This window comes from Tinamus guttatus, unplaced genomic scaffold, assembly GCF_059628265.1.
Source record: "Tinamus guttatus ecotype Peru unplaced genomic scaffold, ASM5962826v1 Tinamus_guttatus_pri_ptg000241l, whole genome shotgun sequence".
Lineage (NCBI taxonomy): Eukaryota > Metazoa > Chordata > Aves > Tinamiformes > Tinamidae > Tinamus > Tinamus guttatus.
The window spans coordinates 331,158-352,290 of record NW_028288775.1 but is presented as its reverse complement, the minus strand read 5'-3'; the positions used below and the strand labels follow the sequence as shown (position 1 = coordinate 352,290).

At 40.9% G+C, this 21,133-nt stretch overlaps 1 protein-coding gene across 1 annotated transcript; it reads right to left on the bottom strand.

Moving 5' to 3' along the window:
* Positions 1-7,322: 7,322 nt before the first annotated feature.
* ERLEC1 (endoplasmic reticulum lectin 1) lies at positions 7,323-20,344 on the bottom strand. The gene is made up of 14 exons (XM_088525999.1): positions 20,177-20,344; positions 19,305-19,409; positions 17,720-17,800; positions 16,770-16,847; positions 16,529-16,592; positions 14,605-14,645; positions 11,948-12,171; positions 11,472-11,601; positions 10,868-11,029; positions 9,635-9,694; positions 9,128-9,252; positions 8,600-8,677; positions 8,306-8,381; positions 7,323-7,613 (listed from the first exon to the last, which is right to left on the bottom strand). Exons 1-14 carry the CDS (start codon positions 20,342-20,344, stop codon positions 7,542-7,544), a joined length of 1,464 nt encoding a protein of 487 aa, XP_088382125.1. The 3' UTR covers positions 7,323-7,541.
* Positions 20,345-21,133: the final 789 nt, after the last annotated feature.

The window sequence follows — 21,133 nt, the reverse complement described above, 5'->3', positions numbered from 1 at the left end:
TTAAAAAAAAAAAAAAGAAAGAAAGAAAAAGAAAAAAAAAGAAAATCCATCAACTATAGTATACTTTGCATGGTATAAATGAGTACCCTCAAAATAATTCAAGAAAATAGTCTATCTTACTTGAACATACAGAAATAATTTCATCATCTGTGTCTACAAAGCCCTGGTTATGTATATGCTACCTTGCTTCATTAGCCTTTTTCAAGAAGCAATACTGAAAGAAGTCATCAGAGAAGGATTTGAATGAGGGCATACTTTTCAGATTATTCTAAATAAAAATCCCCAAACTTTTCTCTTCTGCATTTTCCCTCCTGTCCCTGTAAGTTGGGGCATAAACAGCCCTTTTTTAGGGCATCCTTCCATAGCACAACCCTAAATACACCCTGCTTTACCACACGAGAGGTGACCAGGTCTACCCACCGGAGCCGCTCATGGCCACCTCCGTAAGGCGCCACGCAAAGGTAGCCCAGCAGAGTCTCACCGAGGGCCAGAGGCTGCCGGGGGAAGGCTGGCACTCTGCTGGGCGATCGTTTCTCCAGCCTTACCTGCAGGGCTGAGGAGACGGCAGCGACACCGAGCAGCACCAGCTCTCCCAAGAGGCCCGGCCCCGCCGCGCTTTTCTGAGGCCGCGGCCGCGCCGGGGGCGGGCGGGAGGCGGCACCGCGGTCCCGGCCGCCTCCCCCTCTCCCTCCTCCTGTCTGGCGCGGGGCGTAGGAGGGGGCTCCGGCCGCTTCCTCGCTTGCTAGTCGCGCTTGTCCTCCCTGGGGACGTGGTTCTTCGCCCTGCTGGGACCGTTTAAGACTGTGTCCAAGGGCTTGGTGCAAGCTGAGCTACTTGAGTCGCCGAGGTTCTTCCTCCTCCGCATTGCGTACAGCACCTCTGTCTGTCCTCCCTTTCGCCGCAAGGTGTGAAACTTTTTGTAAGAAAAATTCTGTTTCACAGAGACAGCTGCTTAACTGGGTGTTGAGGCAAAACAAAACAAAATAAAAACAAAAAACAGACAGTGGTTGTTCCTCACTCAAGGTTCCGTGTCCTGAGGTGCCCTCTTGCTGCTCAGCTCCATGTGCAGAGAAGCAGCACAGGTGAAGGGGATAACAAGAAGAGGCAGGGAGGAGGGATCCCCCTGCAATGGATAATCCTCCCTGCTACCACTGTGTTCAGCTTTATTGCTTTGACTACAGGCTCTAAGTCTCTGTATACCTAAATATGAAGCATTTTAATAGTGACAAATACTTACAGGCTAAGTGACTGGCCTATGTCATGTATAGTTCTAAAATAATGTTTGCCTTCTACTTTTATGCTTTGAAGGGGCTGTGCTTTCAAGGTGTACTCTGTAACTGTGCTGGGTAGAAATTTACTGCTTTAAATGGAAAGCTAAGACTTTTATAACACAAAAAATGACTCCCAGAATTTACGCCTTAAGGGTGAAAAACAAGTGTCACTAGACTTGTGGTGGAAAACATGAGCTGGTCATGCTGCTGATGGACACCTGAAACAACTCATCTGCTCCCATGTAAGCACCTGATTAAAGTCAGTAGGGGTATTGTAGGGAAGCTGTACAACGCATCAAGTATGGGGTCATGAAACTGCTTTTCTTCTGTGATGTGTTTTGCTTTGTGGCAAAGGAACTTCAGAAGGTTTTTGTGTTGGACCCTCTTATACAGGTGAATATAAGGTCCTGTGTTCTGAAAGTGCTTCTGCAAACTGAATAACTGTAAACTTAGTGTCTTTTATCTAGGAAAAGGATAATAGGAGATTTTCTTAGTTTTGGAAGGTGCGTTCTTTGTTTGCATCTAGTTCAGGTTATAGACAGACAAGAAATGAACAGATTGCACAAGATGCACATTACTGTCATAGATTCTGTTTTTTTTTTTTCCTTTGTCAATTCTTTCTGCTTTTTCAGCTCCACTGATTGGCGCTTAAAGAAGCCCAGGAGATATTCTGTCCTGGGCTGGAAAACCCCAAGGTTGTTTTTGCTCACCTTCTAGTCATGTTCTTGTCCAGTCAAGTTCTGTGATTTTCCCTGAAGTCCTCCTTGTCTTTACACAAATTGTAATTTGGTTTAGTAGAAGAGATGGGAAATTACCATCATTTTGGACATGCCAGGTTAGATTCTTCTTTCCTCTTTATAGAAGGTCAGGTGGCTGTTTAGAGCTACCCTTTTCTCCCTGATGAGTCCTTCTATAACTAATCCCAGCTGTGCTCTTCTTGAAACTTGTGCCTAATTCCCTCCTTGGGAAAATGGGCCAGCTATACTCTAGCATGTGGGCTATCCAAACCACGTGGTTTTGGTGTTTCAAGATAGCGAATTACATTTTTGAAGTAGCAAAGTTAAAAATAGTATTTTTTTCAGTACAGGGATAGTTTTTCCACCAACAGGTTGTGCTGGCACTAGTCTATCACTCATTTCATCTGCCGTGTATCTTGTATATGCGTTCATTTATTCTTGTTTTGTTGGAGGCTTGTGGAGGAACAGGAGTGTATGAGAGAGGACCCTGGAAGGGTAAATAATGTGTCTGAGACCATAACAAAGGCAGAATTGTGGTTCCCTGCAAAGACTCTGTAAAGCAATCTAATTCCTGAAGCAGTTTTTTTTTTTTTTTTTTTTTCTGTTGGTTTGCTGTCTTTCTGCGAGGAATAGGCTTGGTGCCTGAAATGTAATTTAAAGGAGAAGAGTTTGAAGAAGGCAGAGGATTGCATAGCCATGATGGTCTGAAAAATATAAAATATCTGTTTTGTTCCCTACTATGGGATGAGGTAATGGAAGGCTCTGGCACTTTCTGTTAGACAATTTAGCCTTAGCCCACTCCTGGCTTTGTATGTGACAACAAAGGAAAGTAGGAACCCTCCCTCACCCAAGTCACAGCGGAGCAGAGAGCAAAAAGATTTTATTCCCATCTTGGTAGCAGAATTCTTCAGGCGTGTGTTTTGGAGATATGCTTAATTGAGTTAATCATTTTATGAGGAAAAATAAATGAAACAAGAAGAATGGAAAGAGGGAGAATTTTTTTATCATTTTTTTAAAAATAGGACACAGGAAAATATTTTTGAGTGGGGGCAGGCTCATGGCAGACTAAGCGAAGCTGCACAAGAGCATGTCACATCCAGAGCCCGTGAGTAGCAGCGTTCGTGACTTCAGGCCTCAGGAGAAGTTTCTTTTACTGAAGTGGGCTTGGATGTGAGTGCTGGATGGACGCTGTAAGTCAGATCTGTATAGCTAGGCAAATACGATGTTTGTGATCTGAAAATGCACTTTTTTTTTGCTTCTCTGCTGGGAGGGAGAATAATACCCTGTACTTCAGAACACTTGAGAGAGTTTTTCCAAGATTCATGGTCTTATTTTGCCCCTTCACTGAATGAAATTTTGCAAGGACTGTCTTCCCCTGCATCAAGAACCACTGATTTGTCAGCCTTATGTAAGTTTACTCTCTAGTTTTTGATCCAATTAATGCAACTGATGCCACTAATTAATAATTTGTGGGCTTTAATAGCAAATGAGAATTAGCTCCAGAATTAATCCTCACTGTCTGAAGCTTAACTGCTGCTATATTATTAAAGCAGGGTTTTTGGTTATGTAAATAAAGACTCATATGGTTCTTTTATCATCTGTAGAAAATTCCAACCTCATTTCCTGATAGTCAAATAACAGGTCTTATCAAGAGATGAGCAGTGCTGTTCTTACGTTATTTGATGTTGTGTAAGAGTTCATCAGTTACTGACTCAGAAGTGAGTTTTAAACATGCCCATACTTATAAACTGGAGGAGGCGAGAGTTACTTGCTCATGTGCTGAAGTTCCTTCTTTCTGTGTGGATGAATCCCACGCACTGGCACCTAAACAAGTTCTTCTTTTTAGTTTTGACTAATTGCAGATTATATCAGTACTATTGCTGCAAATTTGCTGTATACCATTCATGTTCTTTTGCATACAGTTAACTTTTTAAATGAGCGTGGAGACACATACCCCTCCAGCTGAGGAACAAGCCTCAAGCATAAGTCTAGGCAGATAGGCATGGAAATCTGCGCAGCTCCAGTTCTGCTTTGTGCTTCCTGCATACCAGTGAAAACCTCATTTCCCCAGCTTTGGTGCTGATATGTCCCCACACACCTGGAGAGGGAGTGTCTGGGAGAGGGTCAAAGAAGCAATATGCTCTAAATAGCATGCTGCTTTCACACTCAAATGTGGTAGGATATAAAGTTATGTTGAGAATTAATTACTCAAGCAAGACCAACTCATGTTCTATACTGCACCATGAGGGCTCTTTGCTTTGCACCTTAAATGCTCATTGGTTCCTCTCCTCTAAAACTGCTCTTAGTAGGGAAGAGATGGAAGAATGCAGAAAAACATGCTCCCTATTAGGTTGTCAAGAGAGGTTGTGGAATCTCCTTCTCTAGAGATCTTCAAAACATGCTTGGATGCAGTCCTGTGCCACGTGCACTAGGTGACCCTGTATGTGCAGGGGGGTTGGACTAGATGACCTCTAGAAGTCCTTTCCAACCTTAACGATTCTATGATCTTTGTAGACCTGTCTCTCTCTGTCTTCACTGGAAAGGGTTTTGTAAGGGAACGTGTTATCATCGTCTGCTGAGATGTCCCAACCACCTTCCCGTAAAGACTGGTGAAAAATTCTCATGACCTGAAAAAAATATCCTTAGGTGTCTTTCAGTTTCTGTGAGTATGGCCTAAGCGGGGCAAGGACGCAATGCTACAGTTATGCTTGGAGTAGTCAGCAAGCAAAGCCATTTCATGAGTTTGGTGCTTGAGAGTAGGTCAGATGGATGATATTGCTCTGGAACATTTGTGAACAAGCTGCTGCTTGTGTAAGAAGTATAGGCTGAAGAATCTGAAGAACTATTGTTAGTTTGGGGACTTTGGCTTACTCCTAAAACAGCAAAAGTTTTTCCTTGGCTGTAGTAGCATGTGGAGGTGCTGTGGCTGCTTAGTCAAAGAGGTTGCACTTCCCTATCGTGCTGAGGACTTCCCTCTTGCGTGGGGCAGGGGAATTATTTTAAATCCTGTAAAGTAGCTATTTTTTAAATCTTTTCCTCTGATCTAATTATATCACAGCTAAGGTTTGTGCAGGAAGGATATTGCATGTCATGGTTCCCTTAATGGGACGAGATCAACAGATGCTGAGGAAGTCTGACCACATCCCCACGAATGCTGTGTTTTGCAACAGGGCACTGTCCCTCTTGCCTTACCCAGAGGAGGTAAGGATAGTAGTGGTTTAAAGTCTGGTTGTAGCTACCTATGCTGCTCTTGTACCTTTGGCATCCATGCAGATGGAGCCAGAGTGAAGCCACTCTGAGCCTTTGGCCACTGCTGAAGCCTTTGGCTCTCTCCCATCTAAGCTTCTGACTTTCTGAAGGACTCTGTTCTTGAGGTAATTTTACTGCTCAATGTAGAGTTTATAAACTGATAGTGCAACAAGTTGTTTGTCTGTGGCCAAAGACAAATTTTGGACTGCATCCCACAACTAGGACCCTATGTGTTGCTAGACAGAACTCAATGAGACTTGATAAGAAGTTGTTCCAGTTGATAATGGAAGCAAATAAAAGAATTTTAGAAAAATGAGGTTAGATATTTAAATTCAGGAGAATGCGCCTTTTCATGTATTTTCTAAAAGCTGCTGGCTAAAACATAGGATTAAAATTCAAGTATCTTTTCGTTTTTCCCCAGAACTTCACAAGAGGATTGGGAAAAAAAAATCTGTGTAGAAGAGGCTCTCATTTCCTAGTCTGTGTTGCCCTATTGCTAGACCATTAAGAGATGGATATGACCAGGAATAATGACTCAGAATTTGAATGTCATACCATTGTATCATCTTGCTGCTGCTCTGTTTTTTCCTACTATACAGGATATAGCAAAATTAGCTCTTATATTTCAGCAGTCTAGCAGTTTCTCTTGGTATTATGGGTAGTATTAAACTAGTCGTATGTCAGATGGTTGGTAAATTCGTGTTTGACATCAGTCATGAAACTCCTACACCTTGCACAAGAGCTCCAGGAAAGAGGAAATGTGCAGATGCCCTGCCAACAAGTAGCACTTATTAAGACACCAAGCATGCACAGTTGCTACAGACTGAAATATTGCCCAGTTTTTGCCCACTGCAAACATAAATCATCCTAGCTAAGGCTTTTCACAGAATTGCCCAGCTCATGATGATGGAACTTAACACAGGATAAGGCCTATGGAAATACTTGCTAAGTTCTCTCGTAGTGGAAGTGTGGCATTTCTTTTTCCAATGTGTAATTAGTATAGGGTTCATCAACTTAAAGGACACACAGGTAATCTTGTCTCGTTTAGGACGGTCAGTGTCTGATTTAGACAGCGCCTTGGAAGGGGAAACATATGTGCCGATATTGAAATGTCACAAGACAAGGGGTCAGTTGGGCACCTGGCACAGACACCAACATGGGCTGTTGCCTCCAGTGATCTCCTGGAGGAAGGAAGTCCTTGAGGGCAGGTTGGCCATAAACCACTAGTTCAAGTATGTACTTTTTAACCTCCTCCTTTTAAAACTGTTGTTTTAAAAGTGTAACAGAAATGCACTTTGGATAACTGTTCTTGCATCACACTTCAAAAATCCAGTCTTTCAGCTTCCATTTAAGAATATGTAAAAAAAATGTATTAGCAGCACACTGCAACTCATCTGCCTATACAAAAAACCCCCAGCCAAACAACAACAAAAAAAACAAAAATCCAGACCCTTATTTGTAAGGTAGACATGTTAAGAAGAGACCTCTATTCTGGCCTTGTGCAGGTGGAAGATACAGCAAGTTTTTTTGTTACTGAAAAAGCAGCAACTCAGACACTTGCCTAACATGCCACTGAACATATAGAAGTCAGGAGGTTGAGCTAAACCTAGTATTGACACATTAATGTTAAAATTATAGATCATAAATATTTTATCTGAGCTTCCTCCCCTGCAAAAAGTGAATGAGCGACTGTTCAGCAAAATAAATACATTCAAATGAACCCTCAAGTGTAGGTACCTATAAATAAAAGCAGGTCTTGGAACACAGTCCAGAATGGAAGAAGGGATAACAGCTGAGTGGGGGAAAGGCGGGGTAACAGGAGGAAGGACAGTGATACAAATCCGTTCCAAATGGTCAAACTGATGCAGTGTTTGTGTTTGAAGCACTAACGTTCTCCTAGTGGCCACTGAAGGCTCTTGAGCAGAATGTGGTTTCCTTCTTCCATTCTGTCGACAGTTGAGCTCCTCATGTGAAGCTGGCCCTTGTTTGCCTTTTCAAAGTGCTAATTTATACCTCGATAATAATCAAGGTTTTGGGACTCCTCATACACAAGCCAAACAGGAAGTGCAAGACAAGATTTTAATTGTTAAAAGTTTATCAATAACCTCTTATATACACATAGTTATACACAAAGTGGTTCATGAGTCCCCGGTGTGATAGAGTTCTGCTGGTGAGGTTGGTTGCCTGAAAATTTGGCTTGTGTTGCCTCGCAGAAATGGTGTTGATGGGAAAACGGCCGCTGGTTGTTGACAGGTATGGCTTTCTTCACAGGTTTTACTGTCCTTTAGCTGGGCACTGAAAGGAGCCCATATTCATCTGCTGTATCCAAAATTTTACAGATGACTGGAGACTCCACCTTGAACATGAAAGATCAAAGTGTTAAAAACTGAAATTATTGTATATTTTTTTTTACAAAAAAAACTGCAACAGAGATTTAAGAGATTAATTTCAATATATTACAACAGGAATTTTTAGCATCACTTTGCAAAAGTGAAATTTACGCTTTTACTTCTATGCACTGACTCTATAGTATATGAACAGTGTAATCAATAATAACCCTCCTTTTACTAACCAAATGCAATTGAACAAAAAGCAGTATTTGTTTAGCAATTATGTATTAGGATTGAAGTAATTGACAAAAATCTTTTGTGAAGAGTCTATAAAAATAATTTAAATTAAAAAAAATAGATGAGAGCTACAGTAGGTTTCAGGAACACAGAGGTGACTATAGGACAGCATCTTAGTAAGATTAAGCAATAACACTGAAATAAAATTAATATTTTTCAGTGCGTTTGAAAAACCCACCATATCTTTACATGTGACCTCTGCATCCCCTTGCCAGAGATAGTTGCTATAAAGGCTTTCACTGCAGTAGAACAATCTCTTCCTCTTGTCAAATTAAAAACAAGAACTTTGTTTTTATTCTTTGGCTGATACAAATACAGGCTAAAGTCAAACCTGATCACACACTTTTCATGTAATGTGCACATTGAGACATGCTCTGCTAGGCAACACCAGCGCTGAGTGAATCCAAGTGTGCTTACATACCCCAAGAATGTATTGGCAAGAATGAGGTTCTAACATGTATATGGTTACAGCATGAGGGGAATCAGATTCCTTACATCTGAAAAGGGAAAAAGAGAAAAGTCTCAATTTGCTATAGAAAAAGCATAAAACCAAAATATGGATTTTGTTAGTATCTATAGCATTTTTTATGAAGCTCGGTGAACGCTTTCTAAGCTATATGAAAAAGACAGTTAAGGCTTTCCCCTCTGACATATGAAGCAGAGATGAAATGTAGGTTTGAGATGAAATGCAGTTTTATACAAAAGGTTAACTTACTTCAACTTCACAGTCACCTGCCTTGGCTTGTCTGTTAAGTCACACACATCTCCATTTCCATAGAAATGAGACACCATCCTGCCACAAAAGTTTGGAATGAGAAAGCTTGGAAATATTAGACATGAGAGTCTTAAAAATTAAAGTCTTAAATACACAGCTAAGCTGCATAATAGAATATCTCTCAATTCTCCAGATGCTTAACTCCAATATGCAGAACGAAAAAAGCAATATGTTGTATTTGAATTACTACAGAAGCAGATTATTGTTCATTAGAAACAATGAAATCACTGGAAGATTTCTTTGTGTCATATCCAAAGTGTTCAATTATCTTTTTGGATGTTCTGCGTTGACTGGGGGGAAATCTATATGCTCTTCTCTTGATAGTTTATTTTATGTATTAGTAAAATGAATATTTACCAAATGCAGAAGAGCCTCCCGTATTTCCCCTTCTCCTCCCCCTCGCAAGGAAGGGGCCAGTTCAGGAACACACAGCCCTGTACAGCAGCAGCCGTGGGACTGCAGCCCTACCTAACTGTCTGTGTGCCATCTTCTCTGAGATAGTAGGTTCTAGCTGCATTCTTCCTGGACCACTCTATGTGCTCCTCCTTGTTCCAGGTACCCACAACCACAGAAGTCTTGCCACTTTCCTTATCCTAAAAAAGGAAAAGCTGGTAATTACCTTGTATCCCAAGTTTAACAGTGAGCATGTTTTAATGACAAGTAGCATATCATTTCAGAGCAAGTCTTCTACTGTCTGCAGTACCCTGTTCTTGCATTTGGGACACAGTTGAATGATCCTGCATGAAGCATCAAGCCTCAATTTGATTATCTTTTCACAACAGCCACCGTGGCTGCATTGGCTGAGACGTGTTTCAGTGAGCAAAAGAGCTCCTGTTTCGGTTGTTTTTACAAACATATTTCTGTTGCCTCTACTTAAAAAAAAAAAAAAAAAAAAAATCCCGTTCCTACAGGCTTTTGGTTTCAGTAAGAGAAGCTGTAGCCATCTAGTGGCAGAATATAAAACATTTAACTTACCTCGTGGTACTGATGAACATACTTGCCATAGCAGAATTCGTACTTCCACCAACCAACTCCCTAAGGAGAGAAATAATTTCAGTTAAAACAAAAAAGAACCAAACAAAAAACCCAACCCCCCAAACACATACAGCCCAGTTTTCTTCCTGACTCTAAATCACTGAGTATTATAGCTGAAAACTGCATACCCAGTAGTCAGATACACAATTCCAGCATTGCACTGGAAGTGAATCTAATTTTTATATGGATTGTTTGATCTTGAAGAGCCACAGCTTTCTTTAAAAGCTATTTGTGTCCCCTCAATTTATGTTTTTTAGAAAGTGTTTTGTTCTTTCAAAGACAGGTAAAACTTCAGCCTTGGCTGTTCTCCAAGTCTCCTTAAGTTAATCCCCTTTTTTAATGCATTGTCCTACCTGCTTCTTCCCTTTATAGTTTGCTAAATTTTCTCAGATTTCTCTTCTTATTAACAGCATTAGTACAGAACAGTTTTCATTACCTTCTACTTTTATTTCACTGTCTATTCAAGGAAGATGTAACAGAAAGATTTAAGATACCTTTCAGTAAATCTAATAGCATAAGCTTACAAGTACCTAAGTCTTCTCTGTATCAGTAAGAGAAAAGGCAACTATTATACATGTATATAATGCTGTTAAAACACGTAAGTTGACGTGGCTTGTACAATGAAAGGCTCCAGTGCTACTCTCAAACAGTAAAAGATTTACTTCAGTTTTGTATTTTACCCAGCATGGCCAGGCAAGAATTACCTATGAGGCACGTGAAAGTCAGAGAGTCATTTACAAATATTAAGCTCCTACTTTCCATGCTTCTGGCCACTGTGAAATTGGTTTACACCCAAAATAAATTTTTCCTCCAACGCACAGCAGAATGACAGTATTTAGTGGAGAAGGGAGACAAAAACACTAATGCAGACCCTGTAGATACCTATGTATAGGGCACAATGAGCACAATGCAACACTGCCAGAGAAATTATTTTGGAAGCAACCAAGTAAACAAAAGGTTGTAACCAGGACAAGAACTGGGTAAGAGTAGGTCTTGAACTTACATTGAAATCATAGGAAGAATACCTATTTTATGAGGAGAAACAAAGCAGGTGAGGCAAAATTTGCTGAGGGCAAAATTTCAACTATCAAAGTTCATGAAGAACTAAGAATTATAAAATAGTATGTATAAGTAAAAAGTAGCTATTTTGTTGCACACAGAATTATTTCTTACCCCATGGAAGCAGTAGGAACCACTAAGAAACTCCTTTATAAGCTGGTCATCAGTCAGTTTGGAGATATGGGTTGTTCCCACGGTCAATAGTTGGTGGTTTCCAACAGCAACTGGTTTATGGATGGAAGAAAATTTCTCTTCTTTTGTTGAATGCATTTCTTCCTGAAATTAAGAGTATACATAAATATGCCCATTTAGACTTTATATGCCCCTTGCTAAATCTAATATTAGATAACTTCTTATAGACCATAAAAGCGATAGGTTGTGGGAAAAACTATAAAAACATTTTGTCAGTGCTTTTTCCACAGGCTTCAGCATAGTTGAAAAAAAGGTGGAAGGTCAAAAACCTAGAGACTTAGTAAACTAGTAGGTAAGGAGGCTATAAGTCTGAGCTACTAGTTTAAAACTTAACTGATTTATCTTTTTTCTAAATATGGTAAGTTACAGATGTTTTCAACAAACTTATAAAGACAATCTGAAAGACTGATATGGTCTTAGATGGTTGGGGAGAAGTTGTGAATAATTCCACTGAAATCAAAATTAAACATATTGAAACATGGAAAATATTACTTCCTAAAAAAAAAAAAAAAAAAAGAAATCCTACCTCCTTAACTCTTCTAAAAGGCATCTTCATCAATTCTTGCTGTTTCTCCAGCTGTTCCAGGTTATGGGGTTTAAGTGGGGATCCTGGTAGTGACTGGCAAAAGATGTCATTCACAGGGGAAGCCCTGAACCTGGCCAAACAAGTTATGGATATATCACTTATATTCTTTAATATTTATTACTATTGTATACACAGGTATGCCAGCACACTCTCAGTACTGCTTAGTAGCTCAGAAGCCTCTGCTAAAAACTTACATTTTGGAGTAAAGACCTGATTTTTTTTTTTTTATTAAAATCACTACAAATACCCATTTGATTGATTTGTGTCTATCTTTTTTTCTTGTGCTTTTTTGCACAGAAAATATCAGAAGTTTTGTACAAGAAACCACAGCTGGACAAAAGACTTGTTTAAACACAGGCATGCATGGCTGATGAAAATTTTGAGTCATAATGTTAGCCAAGATTTGGGTACTGTACCTATATTTAGGATGGCTGCATAAGAGAGGTGTCAGTATAACCACTTCATATTCACAAGTTGTGATTTCGGCTACGGAGAGGATCTCATGCTTAGCTTCTGGATGGCAGATGTACATCACTGTGCTTGATCGGGGTAGGTTTTGTCTCAAGCTACAAGGCGTGCCGTTTCCCATTTCTACAGGGTAGTACGGAGTCATCTGCCCTTCTATATTTTTTGTAGGTATCTAGGTGAAAGAAAACAAAAGTGAAGGATCACAATAAAGTTTCCTTGCCTCTTGCTGCAGCCAAACAGGTTCTGGCTCACTACCTCCAGCACAGCACTGCACAAATGCACCAAGCCACCCGAGGCTGGACTACAAAGCACAGCCAGGTCTGGTTGCAAAAGCAGCTGGAGGCTCTATGGGTTACCCAATGTTTCAGTTCTAAGAAATCTTGCCAGCCAAGTGCTACATTTTTCAGAGATGCAGCCTAGGAGACAGACAGAGGTGAGGAGCTCTGCCAGGCTCAGCTTAGGTCTGACAAAGCACGTTACCTTCACTGCGGTGCCAGATCCCGGAGACCACGGCACCAGGCAAGGCCTTGCAGGTATCTGCACTGCACTGCACCCCTTACCAGATATAGTCCGCGTTTTCCCTTACTCAGAGCATCTCAGCCATCTGTTACCTTGTCTAACAGAAAGTTAACAATACAAACAAAGTAACAACATACAAAGCAAATCCCACTTGATAAAGTTTAAAATCTTCATCTAAAATACTTTTTTTAAAGAAAGCTTTTAAAGTAAAAGTACTTTACAAATCCCAGATAAAAACCTTTCCTTCCCTTTCCTTCATTCTGTATACATTTTAAATAGTATCTCTTCAGAGTTGTTTCTTCATCTTTAAAAACGCTTTTCCAATAGAACCTTAGCAACTCTCATTAATGGCTCGTGAATACAATTATTAGTGGTGCATAATCATGCCATTTTTTTTTTTTTGTCCAGACAGAATATTAAGGGCACTGGAACCTGGAGTCATAATTGGACTTAGGTGTTCAAGTTTTGTCTGATTTTTACTTTGGCAAATTGACTCCTCAAACTCATAATTTCCCCCTCTCCTGGTTTCTATCCTGAATGCTGCTAAAGTTCCTGGGTACCCAAGTTCTGCTTATGCAAAAGCCATGTTGGAATCTACAGGAGAGACCTTTCTCTACCTGTGTTGTTCCAACAGGTGAATATTGTCAGTGCACTAGAAATCAGGCTCTGTTCTAAATGGTGTTGGCTGCCTTCACGCTCATGACACCAACCCAGGAGACTTGTGATCTTTTATATCTCCCCTCCCTCTGTTATCAAACACATGTTAATCTACTCATAGGCCATTGACTCTTTCCTACTGAAACTGTTTATCATGACTGAATGAAGGGATATGATATTTATGAGGTGAAAGAATGGACATGACAATAGCTTGATTGGTTAAGCACCCTTTGCTTCCAGTAAGTCCTCCATTCTATACTTGAATATTCAGTCAAAGCTGGGAACTGAATATATATTCTGACTATACAAACTAGCTGGTAAAAGGGGTACCAATGCCCTCTCTTCCCTTTAGAAGGAAACAACCAATTTCTCCTTAAATATTGAAAGATTGCCCAAGCATCTCCCTGAAGGTCACTATTAAAGACACACAAAGGGAGACAATTATTGTCTGCACCCACCTGAAAGGCTCCTATGTAGGATTTAAGATAAAACCTCAGCCTCAGTGGTTCTTTTTGGTTACTTTAAGTACATCTTTCCTGTGTTGTCTGATTTCTCTCTTTCATGGCTACAGATTCCACTAAAATTACAAATCTAAATTCTTTGGAGACTGCAGACAGTCTATGAACATCGTAAGAACTGCTGAAAAAGTCAGGAAAAGATTTCACTTATTCTGAAACTACCTCCCTAATGCATTCTGAGATCCATCGCAAAACAGGAACCACTCTCTGCTAAGTAAATTGGTACCACAAGGAACATGCAGACATCTGTTTTGAGCAATTAACATGAAGGATAACTGGAAATAAGGTAGATGTTACATTTTTCCTCAGGTCAGCTCTGTTGTTGCTAATTCTGAACTTCAAATATTTAGGTAATCCATTATAAAAGGTAACTCAGAATAGAGTTTTTGGCCCCAATCAAATACAAATGTTCGCTAACAGAAAAAGGTAGAGCGGAGTTTTATGGGATGGGCCAACAAGTCAGCTGAAAGATCCACTAGGGATTCAGCAAGACTAGTGCTGTAAGAGTTTGTTAAGCGTTTCTTCTTAGGCCAAATGCATGGAGCTACCTCTGATTAAAAGAATCTCTAGCTACATCTATGATGTAGCTAGAAAAATGACTGCTGCTATAATGTAACTTTGTGTTTGTGTGTGTATTGTTTTCAACGTGGAAGAGTAATTCTTGTCTCTTTCGAGTTTAAGATTTGAACAAACTTGATGTCCAATAACTGGAAGGACACAAAACTCGATAAAACAGATCAAATAAGCCTTTTGAGACAGGACTGACAGTCAAAAGTGAGAAGAGTGCAGCTCAGGAAAGCAATTTCATTTATTGATACTAATTTAAGTAGGGCACTAATTATATTTTGTCATCATATTTAAATTGCCTCTACTATTGATGGCAAAAATTAAAATAGATGTTTTTCACTTGCCTCTTTTGCACTCTCTTTTGGATTTTCTTTTTCTTCTTGATCTAGGGAATAATTAAGAATGAGGTAAGCATAACGTTTTGAACTTGAAATAAAATGAAAGTATATACAAAGAGAAGTTTATGTTTTGTGTATTTGCTGTATTTTTTTATAAGCTGTCAGAGTAAATTTCACCAAGGTGCAGGTGCAAAAGAGGAAAGAAAGGAAAAAAAAACCAAACCTAGTGATCTGGGATTCATAGCAAACAGAACAAAATATGAGTTAGCATTTTGAAACAATTTTATGAGTTTGTCTGGCCAAATTCAGCCCTAGAACAACAGTAAGGTCATATAGGCCAGAATAATATGTCAGTACTGCTATTGTTTGAGGGCAAGCTGATTGTACCTTTCAAAGTATGTGAATTATAGGCCAGGACAGTAAAAAGCAGTCAAGTACTTCAGCCCACCCACTAGTCTCAGCCGCTATATGAGCTGGAGGAAGAAGTTAGGCGAGGGTGCATGGCACACAGATGATCAGGAGAGTAAACATCCACACTAGGGGAGTGACAGTTTGGCACAGGTTAAAGTTCTCCTTAGCAGTCTCAGCTGTTTCAGGACGTAGTCTGGACCCCACTCAGAGTGAAAGAATGGAGAGAAACGCAATTTGGCTTTGCTGTCTCCCGTTCAGTTGTTCCAAGCTTATTGTGACACACTTGAGGGCTCATCTCACAATCTATTTTAATTTTTAAGAGAAGTAGCATGAATTGCTGTATAGGAAGCATAGAAATAATAAAATCTGCCACCCAAGCAGAAAGGACAGAGGACCAACATCCCGAAAGTCTCGGATTTGATGATCTGAATTATCACTACATGCAACTCTAACATCTCGGCCTGAAGAAAAAGAGTCATAAAAACTAGACATCTGCTTTCTGTACAGGAGCAGCTAGGGAAAATTAGGCACTTCTGCACAGGATTAATAACAGTACAAGCACCCTAACTTGATAATAAATGCCAAAAAATGCAACGTTTCTAAAACCCTGTTTCTGTTCAGAACTAAGACACCTAATTGAAGGCTGCAGGCAGCCATTCGAAGGCATGGAATTTGTAGCTCTCAAATCTTCCTAGGACACAGGCATTTGAGCCACCACTTTTAGGAGGAGAAAAATGGTGGCACCCGCTTTTTACATCCCAGCTCAGAATTTAAAAAACTACTCAATGCTGATATACTTTCTATTGTTTCCACTTAATCTGATGATGAGCACCGAATTTGTGGATTTTTAGAATTCTTTGGACTAATGTAGTGCCAAAATGCTCCGCCCTGTGTAGCAGGGAAACAGGCATTGGCAGGTACAAACAGAACTTTCAGCACCTGCAATAATGCAAATGCTTAGGAAATGAGCTTGGGACTCAGCTGCCCAAATTTCACTGAAGTTCCCCTTCAGGCACTTCAATATTTTTGCAGATCTGTACTTCAAGTCTTTCATGCAATTCCAAGGATCAAATGCATCTGCAAAAGCTATGAAACTCTGGTTTGTATACTCTGCTTTATTAGAGAATAGCAGAGCCCAGTATGTGCTACGCACTCTGTGCCCTGCTTATAGCTTGAAAGACACTTCCCCTACACTCAAAAAGAGAATGGAAGCAGACTACATTATATCAGTCAGTCATGTCAAGTAAATATCAGTTCATTTTTTTCTTATCCTACATATTTTTTCTACCTGACCCTATTGTATGGTATATTGTATGGCAAAACTGACAGGATGGATGTGATGTAGGGCACTGAGAAGGAATTAACTGAAAACAGGTTTGGTAGAAAGAGTAATCCACAGAATTCCACTATCCTTTCACATTAGAAATAATTTTCTGCAGAAGTTTCAGCACATTTCTCAGAATGTAGTAATTAAAGCCAAAAGAATTAATTAGCATCAACAAAATAAACTAAGACAAACCTGGTTCTGATAGTGGGTTCTTTATCATCATATTCCCAAGATAGTATTCTTGGATGTTTATTTTCTACAATCAAAAAAAAAAAAAGTTGAAGTGTTTCAGTTATCATTTTCCATACATTTTCAAGGCCATATGATTTCAAGCCTTTTTGAAAAGTTAAGCAGGTATAAGGTTAAGCAGGTATAGCCTGTTTGGAGGTTAAGCAAAAAGGGGACTGAAATTATTAAATTGCAAGAAACCTACCTGACCAGTTTCTTTTTCTTCATGATATTGACGGATATGTTTTCCATGGCAGACTTCATAAGTCCAGTAAGATTCAATCTTTAAGAAAAAAAAAAAAAGGGGGCGGGAGAAAAAAAAAAAAAAAAAAAAAAAAGCAATTTTCAGTTTATATACACTACCAGAAAAAGACATTCTCCCCCAAACTTTTGGCCTTGGCAGTAAAAATCTAAAATATCTGGCCCAAGCAGGTGGATAAAAGCACCCTCACAAGTAGTAGCACAGCAGGTGTCCTCAATGTTGCCTAAGGTTTTTAACTGGTTCCAAATAAACACAGATGACAAAATTTCCTTCATTTCTGCACAGACATAACACAGCGGGGGGTGGGGGGGAAGATTTGAGCTATTTTTCTCTTTACCACTGGGGTTAAGCTGGTGACTCAGCACAGACTATTTTTGGTCTCTGCACAGATATGAACTATTTAGCAGTTGGGCTTGACCCAGTCTCCCCTCCTCTAAAACTTCTGTGAGATCTGAAGTTTCTGTGATTTGTGGCTCCTCAACAACCGCTTGTTTGTTAATAGGTTTGAGGAAACAAACTTTTAAATAGTGATGATAGTTGGTTATCTAGAAGTATATTTGTTTTGATCTTCTAATGTTTTCTGAGGAATGTTTTTCATTCCAGACTGTGAAATAAGGATGGACTCCTGGAAGTAAACATTTTAAATCCTCATTTATAAATTACTACTATAGTCACACTGTTTATTTGTATCCCAAGATCTTCAACTATTTAGACTGTTACAGTAGTATCAAGATAAAATTATCAAGATGTAGAGAATTTGTTTCAGACTGAATTACTACCTGAAGAACCCTTATTCACACAGTTGACAACTACACTGAACATGGAATGTTAAAATAAGCTGAGCTGTTAACTTGTGATTAACATGCCAAGCTATTAGTGTAGCAATAACATACTCTATACGAACAGCTACTTTGCTTAAAAAGTGGTTCCAACAATTCTCCTGGAGTAGGACCTTTGTAGTCCTTCTCTTCTTCCTAGAAGAAAAGGATATTTCAATTAATCAAAATTAAAGGCAGTCTGGTACTACTCACTTGAAACAAATAAAAATAACTACTGCAAAATTAAAGACATAAGAACTCATTAATTCCTGCCATGAAGGGACTGTATTGACATTAGAAGATAATTTAGTTCAGTAAGGAAGGACAAACAAAAGTTACAAATCACGGAGTCAAACTAGAAGAAAAATCTGTGCTTTTAAGACATACATGTATCGCAAGAGTAGTAGCTCTCAACTTGCTCATGTCAAGACTGGCAGCTTGGGACAAGAGCAGGAAAACTATCAATTTTTTTTTTAATTTGGTAATCAGTATTGATGTGTGGGAAACTGAGAAACAGTGAGAAACTGTGGGAAGCTGCGGGAACAGTGAAAATTAGGAGTGAGAAACCGTGAAAGTTAGGAATAACAGATTAGCAGATAGAGAAACCTAAAACACAGGCTGGCGCACCGATCTCTGGTTGGTTACCTGTTGTCTGTCAGCAGGATTGGACCCAGATAGCAATAGAGTCAAGGCATTGGCTGGAGGCAGGGGGAGGGAGTGTGTGGACAGTGTATGCTCACATACTCGGAGAATATATGTAAGTTTGGTCTGATGCTCAATAAAATGGCTTCTGGCCCTAAACCTAAGCCCTTTGATGATTCCCACATCGATGTATTCACACAGTACGACTGGATGGTAATACAGCTTTTATTGAATTAAAAAAAATGGATCGGAAAGGCATACATAATACTGTAGAAGTTGATTTCTGCATATTTTTTTCTCTACATGTATGCATGCTGTTGAAAAAATACGCACTGCAAAGTTCTTCAGAACTAAAGGTTTCTCACCTATGTTGAGGTACTCTCTACTGTTAGTCACCTAAAGGAGGAAGGCTCTGTCAGAAGGGAGGTTCCTGCCATGGGGGTACAGCCTCTCTGGGCAGCCTCTTGCATGGCGTGAACACGAGAACCATTGTAGAGACTAAAGACCAATGATAATCCTCACCAATTTCCAAAAAAAAAGATGGACTTCCTCGATCTATTTTCTTCTGTATAAACAAACACGTTCATATGCTTTAAAACTCAAGCTCTGGGTTGTGCATTCAGTGTTTCCAATTTGGGAGAAGATGAAGGAGAAGGAAACTTTACTGTCATAGAATTTGATACTGCTATTTAAAATACATTTATTTATTTAGTTATATAAAGTTTCTGATCAGTGTTGATTTTTTGCTGACCTTCCAGAAGTAAAACTCATGATGGGGATGGATAAACCTATCAATTTATAGTATATCTGAGCAACCACATGTTACAAATGAGGACTGCTCAGAGAGGCTATGCTTTGTATAAAGATAGCATCTGGAAGCAAATGAATGCATCTGTTATAAATGGTGAAAATGTTAATTATTCTGTAGATTATTTTTCTTTTTATAGGAAAAAAAGGTAACTTAAAAAATGGTATAGGGACTTATCATATAATTATGAAAAATATCTACTGAACTTACCTCATTGCCACTGGATATAAGTGGAAGTATACATTTATATTTTTCTTTATCCACAGTGGTCATGATGATGTAGTTATCCTCTTTGTACAGAACACCGCTTGTGGGCTACGGAAAACAAACAGCCTCTGCATTAGTCAGGATTCTTTTTTAGACAACATTTGTTAAAAACATTCCCAAATGCATGAAAAGTAAAATTAATTCAGATTGAGGGTGCAGGTGGTCCAGAATATTTCCTTGGTTTTCATTATATCAAAAAGAATAGTTTGGGCATTTAAATGTGAAGCACTTTGCTAATATTCTTTTGTTTGGCTTCTTTCCTTGTTTCGCTCTTCCACCTATATTCCTGATCTCGTGTGCGCTCATCCTCTTACTCCAGTGTATGTATTTCCAATTCAGTCCCCAAAGAAATGAAAAATTTCCAACAGCCTTGCATAGAACTTCTTTTGCATGTTGTCTGTTTTCTACACAGAAAGCAAGACCTTGAGGAAAACAGCAGTATCCTACTTTGTCTGACACTGACAAAGCCATAGGAACTGAGCAGTACAAATGTATTCCTTTGCAAGGCATCAAGAGAGCTAACTGAAAACCCACACTAGCTCACACGCAGTTTGTCACCACCAATAAAAACATACGCCCATCTTTTAGGCACAGCTCCCTACCGCTACGCCACGCACACCCCACCCTGAAATACCCTTTTTGTCCATGGGGGCCTTTAAAAGCAGACACAGGATGCGACTGTGCTGATGACCTCTGGAGAGGGATAACGCAGCGGCGTAGGAAAGTAAATATTAGTGCCCCTTAACAGTTAAAAACTGTCCCTCGTCCCGCCGCGCCCGCTGGCAGCCGTTGGCCGTTGCCCGCGCGGCACCCACCAGGCTGAGCTCGGTGCCGGGCCAGTTCACCCTGAAGGGGATGTCGTCGCTGAGCTGCGGTACGGCCCGCCCGCCGTGCGCCGCGCCCGCCGCCCACACGAGGATCCCGCCGAGCAGCGCAGTCGGCACCGGCACTGGCCCCGGCCCGCGCCGCCGCCAGCCCGTCATGGTGCCCGAGGGTCGCAGCGAGCCGAGGCGGCCGCGGAGCCGCCGCCGCCACCGGCCCCCGCCGCCGGCCACGTCTGCTTCCGCCGGCGCCGCGTCACGGCCGGGCGGCGCCGCCGCGCATCAACATCCGGGGCGGCCACGCGGCGCGCCCCTCGCAGCCGTTGGAACCGTTGGCGGCGGGCGGTGAGTGTGCGGCCGCGGCGCGCGGGCCCCCCCACCGCCCCATTCTCGCCTCTTTCCCGCCTCTTTCCCGCGACGCTGTAGCCTGCTGGAAACGGCCGTGCCGGGCGCCGTGCAGGGACGGGAAGGCCGAGGCCGGTGCTGCTGCCGCGGACGCTCTCCCTGCTCCTGTCGTTGCCGGGCCGCCCGGGCCAGGGTGCACTTAGTGTGCGCGGTGAAATCGCGTTCGCTGGGGAGAGGGACGTGGCCCTTCAATGTGGAGATACTTCATCTGCTTCCCAAGAAATGACTGCTAGAAACAGAGCACCGCGAAGGTCCGTGTGGCTGATGTCCCTCCTGTGATGCTGAGGGCGCTACTCACCCGGGCTCGTTAGCAGCTGCGGTTATAATCTAGGTGTGAGTTTAGAGATATCCTGCCCTTGAAAATTTATCAGTGTATTTGTTAGCCCAGAAAAGAGGGAAAAAAACGTCTCTTCTAAGGTTCTCCCCCCCCCCCACTTATAGAAATCAGTCACTGTTATTCTGCGCTTTTGTAGTGGTCTGGTTGCTGTCTGCTTTGCTCTGCCCTGTGTTGCTCTGCCTGGTTTGCTGTTTGTGGGTTGCGCTCCA

What these genes read in the sequence shown, in the direction of transcription:
- ERLEC1 (XM_088525999.1), bottom strand. Translation starts at nt 20,344, where the DNA reads ATGACGGGCTGGCGGCGGCGCGGGCCGGGGCCAGTGCCGGTGCCGACT. An exon ending in GAACCCACTATCAGAACCAG is followed by an intron (nt 14,646 to 16,528) that starts GTTTGTCTTAGT and finishes ATTATTCCCTAG; the next exon opens with ATCAAGAAGAAAAAGAAAAT. An exon ending in CTTTTAGAAGAGTTAAGGAG is followed by an intron (nt 11,030 to 11,471) that starts GTAGGATTTCTT and finishes TCTTAATTTCAG; the next exon opens with GAAGAAATGCATTCAACAAA.